At 38.7% G+C, this 9,385-nt stretch overlaps 1 protein-coding gene across 1 annotated transcript in view; it reads left to right on the top strand.

Moving 5' to 3' along the window:
- The first annotated feature begins 562 nt into the window (after nucleotides 1-562).
- The window catches only part of lrba (LPS-responsive vesicle trafficking, beach and anchor containing), a 316,503-nt gene continuing 307,680 nt past the window's right edge, over nucleotides 563-9,385 (top strand). The window contains exon 1 of the mRNA XM_016559864.1: nucleotides 563-1,312. Within this exon, the coding sequence (XP_016415350.1) occupies nucleotides 1,181-1,312 (132 nt within the window). The 5' untranslated portion in view covers nucleotides 563-1,180. The remainder of the gene's footprint in view (nucleotides 1,313-9,385) is intronic.

Here is a 9,385-nt window from a genome sequence, read left to right as displayed (position 1 = left end):
TATCTCACTCTTGACATGTTCTTTTCATGCTTAGTTCTTTTTTATTTGTAAATAGTTTGACAGACCACTGAAGTGCAGAAAACATAAGAAAATACATATGATTCTTATATGGCACAATGCACATTACAAATATTAATATGAATAACGATAACACATTCTTTAATAGGCTACAGTAGTTTGATACAACACTGATACATTAGGCACCACGCAACCTACGCAGTTTCGTGGGGCCCATCTGGAACGCGATTTCTACCGAGGGGGGCTCCCCTGGAACGCTTGCTTAGGGCCCCAAAACTCTAAACATGCCTCTGCTTTGATATTAATAAGTTAAATCTTAGTGCAAACCACGTTTCTAATGAATGCAGGCTTTTATTATGTCTCTATGTGACAAGTGCATTATCGTAAACCACCACAACGACGCGTCCCTGACACAAGATCTCCAGTATGAAGTGTCACTCTGTCCTAACAGGTCTAGCACTTGACACACCTGAGCCCCCCTTTCTCGCCTCTCTCTGCGCACTGCGCATGCGCAGCTCTCTCTCTCTCACGCAGCTCCACTGTCATGGCGGAGACGGAGCGGAGTAGGAGCTGATTCAGGAAGAGATGGCGCTGTAAAGTGGGTTACCACTGAAACTTCACTCCAACAGTTCCCACAGGGACCAGGCGGATTGTCTTCTCTTTGGAGGGACCCCTGAGAGCCAATGTCGGACGTTCCTTGCCTTACATTTTGTAGTTTTTTTGCGTCTTGTTCTTATCGGTGCGTCTACCTGCGCGGAATCTCTTCAGCACCGCTGTTTCCTGTTTGACACTCGCAAACACTTCAATGACATTGTTGTTTAGATATCTTTCCTATAAGAGACCGGCAGAGATTGACAAATATTGTGTTTCTTATCTGGGCTCACCACAGCGCGATTTCGTTCACCTTTGGACAAGTTAATAGCTGTTTTTCCTCTCTACAGTAGAACAATTCCTGTCAGTCAGGTGTAGTGACATCAACTGACACTTCCCGGCAAAAGCGCGAGACACTAACGTATAAACTGGCCGTGAATGGAGACCAGGACCTGTATTTCACCTCTGTCAACTTAACGAGAGCGATATTTGCCATACATTTCTCCATAGTTTAACTCGGCTGTAGGGTCAAACAGGTGTCGCACCTGTTCCCCTCTCACCTGACTCCGTCATGGCGAGCGCAGGTGACAGCGCTGGCAGGATCCCCATCAGAGGAATCCGCATGAAGTTCGCCGTGCTGGCGGGGCTCCTGGAGGCTGGTGAAGTCTCCAATCGGGACATTGTGGAGACGATCTTCAATCTGGTAAGCTGATTAAAGCCTTTAAATACAGATTTAAAAACACCGTGGCTGGACAAGACCAAACCTTTAGACTCTAGCTGTTACTCTAACTAAGCTTTTAGGTTACAGTTGTATGGCAGAAAGTGGAGCGGTGCTGCTTAATGATTAAACGTCAATCCCATAAGGTTGAAGTATGTATTGCCCCCATTGTGTCCTTGATCAAGACACTAATGTCAGCTGACTGAACCTGTAATAAGTGGCATGTAAGTCAACGTGGATGGAAGCAGCTGTCATATAAAGTGATGTGACTGTAAAGAAAGGCAATGCACACTTTCAGAAAAAAAGGTACCTTTATTAGGGTACAGCAGCTTGTCACTGGGGTATGATCACAACTTTGCTGAAAACCCTGTTGTACACGATCTTCCACATGCCTTTTTGCCCTGTGATTGGTAGTCCATTCTTTTTTAGCAAGTAAAAAGCCTTTTAGTACAATTTTAAAAACATCCCCTTTCAAGTAATCATGGTACATACAATAACTGTACATAGCTGGATTGAAGCCATGTAGGTTTGAATGTTTTGCCCCCCACAATAAAAACAACAGCGCTTTAAACATAAAACTAAGCATTAAAAGATCATTTTACTAAGACATTTTATTCAGAGAAATATTGTGACAACTTATATTTATATGCATTTAAGCATTGTGAGTAGTATGTTAATGTTGTTATAAAAATCTCAATGATATATATTACAAGCTATCAGAATTCCATCTTACTTTTTGTCCATTTCATCTTACTTTGTGTACCAAATTGCGGATTTTTTGGGCCTCTGAATAATATTGCTTTTTTTTTCTAAAATAATAAAGACTATTATTTCATATGTCAGCCTTTACAAGGTTACAGGAACATCTTTGTACCTTATTTACCCCTGAAAGCTTCATAGTAGTACCTTAAAGGTACATATTACTACTAATATGTACCTTTTAGGGACAGATAAGGTACAAAGTAAGAAAGTACTGGCCCAGTGACAAGCTGTTGTACCCCTAAAGGTGTAATTGCTGCACATCTTGTCTGACAGCGTAGGCTATTTAAGTACCTGTTTTATAGCATGGACTTTTATACAGCCAGTATACAGTTAGATTTGTTTATACAGTATTCTTAAGCAAAGGCATAGGATGATTCAGTAAAACTCAGTGTTATACTGTTCATTTGAAAAAGCATTTATTAAGGGGCTCTGTTTTCTGCTGCATTAATCTATGCGGTGTTTCTAGCTATGTGGTGGTGGTTGATCAACCTGTTTCTAAGTGCACTGCTTGTTTTAGATCGTTTTCTCCCTGCTCCTGTCATTGCGCAGTTCTTATGTGAAGCTATTATCCATTAATCCATGATGAAGGATTACAGGGTGTGAGGATGAAACCTGGGTTGATTTTTTAGCAGTGACCTAATGTTCACCCTCCTTGAAATGATGTCAGTGCTCTGTCAGCTTTAAACTCATCTTGCAGTCTCCATTGAGTATGTATGGTACAAAATCAAATGTAGAGAGCAGAATGTCTCGCATAGTTCTTATTGGCAGTCAGAGTTCACAGATCACTTCAGCACAGCTCCATGATGTAATAACAGCTCTTTTCTGTTGACCAGCCCCAGACACGAGGAAGTCAGTAGCACTTTCTGGAAATTGCACTCTTTTTTCCACGTCCACAAGCGAGTTGAAAGCCCCTGTTATACATTAGCTGAGTTTCAAGCATGATTGAGGGGTCTGTATGTGACCCACATTGTAGCTGAAACTGATTGGGAGAGATTTGCTGGGCAGGTCCTGTAGTGTTGTGAAATGACATTGAAGAATTAATGAATGAGAGGAAGAAGGAAGTAAGAAGCGTGCTGCAACAAATGCACTCTACTCGGTTGCTGATGTAACACAGCTGAGAGGCAGAAGACATGCTAGATATCATAGGTGACATGTAGCCTACATGCAGTTATGTTGCTCAGATCTTGCCTCTAATATAGGGCTTTATAATTGAATGCAGTGCCCTTAAAGGGTTAATTCACTTATAGTGCAAAATGAAAATTCTGTCATCATTTACTCACCCTTATGTTATTCCAAATCAGTATGGATTTTTAAATGTTTAGAAGAATTTATGCGCATGTTCATGCATTGAAAGTGGAAGGGGACCAGGCCCCAAAAAGGGCAAAAAGCACCATAAAACCATCATAAACATACTATATTCCATGTCTTCTGAAGTCATGTATGATAGCTTTTTATGAGAAAAAGACTGGTATTTAAGCCATGAAAATTAAATCTATAATGACACTTTAAAGAGGTAATATCTCGAGCAAACAAATATTCATTCTTTCGTTCTTTTGCAAAGAGCTTGATATATATTAGGACTCATTTTAGTTTTCAAAACTTGACATCATGAACAGAACGATGAAATAAAATTACATAAAATGATCCATTGATAATCAGCAGCTTTGTGATGTCACAGTTGTGTGGAGAGTAATGTAACAGCAAGTAAGGGCTGAGATGTCCCCATTTAGTGTGTGTGTGAAAAATAGTATATCAGTCTGGCGAGTAAACAAAAAAATTTACTAGCCAATGGCGATTATATTGCCAAGGTGTGCGTAGAGGGTTGGGGAATTAAAAACTATATTTGACATCACAACAAACTGGTGTGAGAGCACCTTAGGACATCACTCAGTCAGCGCTGATGCTCATTTCACATGCAAAGGGGGATTTTTTAAAGCTGCAGCAACACAAAATGGACTGTTTAATTTTAAGAATTAAAGAGAGGGTGCAAACAAATATGATATCAGAAAAATGCATGATATGACCTTTTTAACCTGTTAAACATGATGTATGTTCCTCTGTTGACCAAAACTAGGTCTTTGATTCATCTCCATTTTTAAAATTGTGTATTAGAGCATGAAAGCAAAATAATGGGTTGTTCCAGCTTAGTTCGATTTGCTGTTTGAGATGTCCAGCACATAGATAGAAGCACAGTGAAATACAGCATTACTTACAGCTCAGAGATAGATTCGTCATGCTGTCAGAGTGCACCCATTTAGTGTTAGTCACAATGAAGAATTTCAAGGGATTAAGAGGGGTTTTGGCACGAGAAGGCCAGCATGTGGAAGAATTTAGTGCTGATTGACTAAATCATGCAAGAGTGCAATAGGTGATTATAAATAAACTAACACTGTCCTCAATCTGTAGTATAAGGGAGAAGCAGCATTTAAAGTATGAATGAGTGGTGCGCAGAAACTAACAGAGTTGTAGCCATTTTACAATTCAGTAAAACAGTAACACTTCAGTTTTTTTTGTGGTTACTGGTACTTTTGCATGTACATGTCACAGTGCACTCTAGAGCGCAACAGACAAATTCTGGAAGTAAAAACTCCATTCATTTTCTCTTTAGTGAAGACAGACCTGTTGTGAGCTCCAAGAAAGGAAAAATTGAAATCGCATCATATGACCCCTTTAATAGATTGTATATGCTTTTGTTGAACCTATTTGTTTGCATGCATTCAACTTATTTTTAAAATAATTGTTTAATAGTAGAATTTGAAAAGTTACATTAGCCATGGCGCTGTACAGAAAAGTCCACCAATCAGAAAGCAAACCATGCCATAAGAGATATTTAGCTTCGCCCATTCCCATGATGCACAGCAAATTATGTAATCGAGTTGGTAGTATATAAATGCATATTTTGCAGTGCATTTGCTTCTTTAGATACAACCAACAAATTTAAATTAGTTAAATTTGTATCTATACTAGGGTGTAGTATACTATCTATACTATACTAATCGATGATCGATTAATTGTCGATAAGAGATGCAATCGATTAAAGCTATCATGGTCGATTAAGTCATTTAATTTTGGGCTGCATGCGGCTCATGCGCAAAACAGGTGCGAGCGGCTCTGAGTGACGGTGACTGCAGCAGCGCCGATGGAAGCGGTTCACTGACTGCGCAGCACAGCCACACGTGCCACAGTTACGTTTGGGATCATTTTATTTTAAATGCCATAATGTCAGTTGAAAACATTGCAATAGTGTTTTAAAATACAATAACGAGCACCACGAAACCATTTAAAGAGGCGCGTTCAGCGGTCTCCATGTCGGGATAGGAAACAGTCAACAAAGTAAAATGATCTCAAACGTACGGCGAGCTCTCTTCATTTTATCAAATGATCATAATCACATCATTTCATTTTACGATCCTGCTACTAGCATTTTATTCAGACTAAAACCCCTTTAATTCGGGTGAGAAAGCGGGGTTTTTTTTGAGTGGCTTTTGCACATCCTGTCATGCCGGTGACTGCGTGCTGCTGCAATAGACGCATTTTGCTGCATTAAAGTTAACGATTAATCGATTAATTGATCGTTAATTTAAACGACGATAGATCATGGAAATGATCGAAAATTGACATCCCTAATCTATACATGTTTAAATGTGATTAATGTCATTTGCAATGCTTCATGGGACTGTAGTTCTTTGTCTCACTAAGTACACAATCTTGTACCGTTGTCATTTTGTCCATTTTTTATTTACTTTTTTGCTTCAGAAGTTTATAATGTTGTGATTTTCCTGTGTAGGTGGTTGGCTTGGTTCATAGCTTATAATGCTTTATCAAAGAATTTTTAACAATCGCTATGGGAAAAATACTTTCGGAACCAAAAGTGGACTGGCATTAATGCACTAATTTGCTTTCTCTGCTATTCATTTACAGTTAGTTGAGACTCAGATCAGAGATCACTGCCTGATTAATCTCCTTCAACAGAAAAAAAAAGTACAAAGCAAAGACCGGCACTCTTGTTTTGACTATTTAATTTGTAAATCTGCACGAGGTTTATTAAAGCATAACTGTGTCCTCCTCGCCTCATTAAAACCCACTTATTCTTGTTCACTCTAGAAGCTCATTGAAACCACATCATCTCTTGTGCCTCCGTCAGTCTCTGTGGACTGGGGGTGGATTGGTAGCTCAGAACCTGGGTTAGCCTGAGGTGAGGGCTCAACAAACAAGCATGTGACCTGTCTTTGTTACCATGGAAACCATGAGAGTAGGCAGCCCTCTACGAACACCTTGGCAATTGAAATATATCAGAGCTAAACTTATACTTCAGATATAACTCACACACTGGCGAGTAAAATCTGAGAATTTATTAGCAATTGGCTAATATTAGACATCATTTAGTCGCCCAGAGTGAAGATTTAGTCGCATATGCGAGTGATTTACTCGCAATGTAGAGGGTTGGTAGGTGACCAGCCTGCTCTCACCTGTCTGTACAGGTCTTGACGTGTAGTAAGTGTTTCCCAATTCAGGCTTGTTAACTGCGCTGTCATAATATTCCTAGCTTTTGTTTTAGAGAGTTTCTGTGGTACTAGTCAGTGAATTGGACTTCATCTGAAAGTGTCTAAACCAGTGGTATCATGATGCTTGAATTACTTTAAAATTATTTGCAGGCTAAATGCTAATGTTTAATATTTTATTTACTTATTATCATTAATAATTAACTCATTTTATTTACTAATATTTAAATAAAAAGATATGTAGTTCCAATAGTTTTTACTATGATATCGAAATTGGTTCCCGAGAACAGTGAAATTTTACTGGTGTTGGTACAGACTGCTGAAATTTCGGTATCTTGACAACACACAGTCAGCCTTCTCATATTGGATTGGATAGATTCATTTGTCTGTTGCGCCCTCTCCGGCTCATTTGTTTGCTTTATCCAAGAACAACACATCCCTCTCTGTTTTCTAATGAATATTTTATCACTCCTCCGTGGATTTGGTTACCTCAGCAGATATAAATGCAGAAGCTTGTAACTTAAAACCACCTTCATCCAAATGTCGGGTGCTAGTAGGAGTAGCGCTTTTAAGGTTTCTGTAATAATGGTGAGGCTCCTCTAATGGGACTTGGATTAATGGAGCTGGCCTCAGACCAGTCAGGCTGTCTTTCAAGGCTGTGGTTCTTTTAAATCAAGGCTGTTATGTTGTTTTCACTGCTAGGCTCCATATGGAGGGAATCTCACCACTTTGATTATGTTTTTTCTATTTTTTTTTCATACATGGGTTTTATAGATGGAAAAGACTCTTTTTTTTGGTGGAGTATCAGTTCTGCAATATGGGGTGTCAGCTTTAAATAGAAACATCAGATATGTTCCCTTGCATCACATACATACTGTATATATCACCTTCACTCAGTACACTTCTGAAAAATCTTTTTTCTGTCTGTTCTGTCAGATATATAAAACATTTTTTGGTGGGTTGCCTGACTGATCATTTATTTACATATATGCCATATATTGCAATTCAGCCAAAAAATACCAAAATATGATTTTTTTTTTGGCCATATCGCCCAGCCCTAAAAAAAAACTAGTCAGATTGACTAGCTGGTTCACCATGATCTGTCACTTATAAAAGAGCACAACCACACAGAGCTTTTTGCACAAATTATATTTAACGTTTCTGCTGTGTGTTAAAACTTTCTGCTTAAGCAAATGTGGAAGGAATCATCTGAATCATAATTCCCACAATGTCCCACAGAATGATGCAGAATATGGGTAATGCCTGGGTTTAGGAGTCTTGGTGCAGAGTATGCGGTTATAGTTATGTGTGTAACAATCATAGATAATGCATAAACATTGCAGATATAGCATCTTCTAGTACACAGGTTTTCATTTCATCAGTGATCAAGTTCACTAAATGCACCCACACAAACCAAACTCCATCTTTGGCCTTTGGTTTTATAGTGTGTCACAAACTATTTCAATGATCCAAAAGATTTTAGTGTTTTTTAAGGAGGCTGCCACTCACCTCACCACTGAAAAAAGTCGTAAGGAGTGCTCTGAACAGAGACTGAATAGGCTGGTGGGTTTTCTGTTGCTGTGGAGGTGGATGGAGGTGTCTGCTTTCTGCTTGCCTTTCCAGTCTCTTCCATTATATGGCCAGTGGTGGATCAGATACTGCAGTCTTGGAGCTTCAACCTCATTGTGTACTGACGAACACACACAGTCCTGAGGATTGAGTGTCCATCAACTGCTTGTATTTTCTGTTTTCTGCTTGACTAAAGGATGCTTGTATATGTGACAGAGTGTGTGTGTCTGTGTCTTATTGCACTAGACAAAAAATATTAGCTTTTTTCAACTGCAAACCTATTTCTTTATACTGTATATGCATTACTGTGTGCAATTATATTAACCGTTTTTTCGTAGCACGTGCGACATATATGTCGCACTGTACAGCCCTGCTAACAGAAAAAAATGCAGCCTGTGGCAAGGTTTTAACAAAAAAAAATCCTAAATGATATTCTGCTATATTGATCTACAATAGAGCTCTTCAGCTGACGACTCATGACCCAACTCTAGTCTGTTTAAAAAACGTTAACATTTTAAACAGCGATTGATTTTTATGAAATCACAGAGTTGCCTGAAACATGTATGCGCTCTTTGCGCACTTCTCAGCAGAGTTCAGAAGCAGTCAGTGCTCAACAATTAGCAAATCGTTGTCCAGATCAAAGCAGAGAAATCGTGTTTAAGCTTTTTTTGCCCATAGCTGAGCTGCCCTAGTTCAACAAATGTGACACAGCAATTGTGCACTGATAAAAAAAACAAAAACAAAAAAAACATGATGCATTCTATGAATTGCCCTACAGGTTATCCGTGGGTTCCAAAAATTCTTAAATTCAGTTTGATCAGAATTAAGGTAATTAAAAGCCTTAAATATCTTAAATGGTGTAACAATGGTCTTAATTATCATTTTAAGAGGCCTTAAATTTGGAGGCTGAAAATCAGTAATTGCAATAGTGTTCGCAACAGAGCAGTTCGCAATAAATGAATAACGTGCATTTATGCCAAACGGTTAATGGTCTACTGTTGATGAATTATGACAATGTTTACTCTATATTTTCTATATGGTAATATGTTTTCAGTGGTTATTAGAGTGCAGCTCCCTTTTTGAATGAGCAGTTGGTGGAATTCTGTTGGTCTAATATGATTCAAATACTTCACATTAATTTCTTAGTATGTACTCATAAGGTTAGTGCTGGGCGGTATACCGGTTCATACCGAATACCGGTTTTTATTTTTGTTATGATATGAAT

The sequence above is a fragment of the Sinocyclocheilus rhinocerous genome, unplaced genomic scaffold (genome assembly GCF_001515625.1).
Source record: "Sinocyclocheilus rhinocerous isolate Xijiao unplaced genomic scaffold, SAMN03320098_v1.1 scaffold1129, whole genome shotgun sequence".
NCBI classification, from domain to species: Eukaryota; Metazoa; Chordata; class Actinopteri; order Cypriniformes; family Cyprinidae; genus Sinocyclocheilus; species Sinocyclocheilus rhinocerous.
This window is presented reverse-complemented; position numbering and strand designations above follow the sequence as displayed.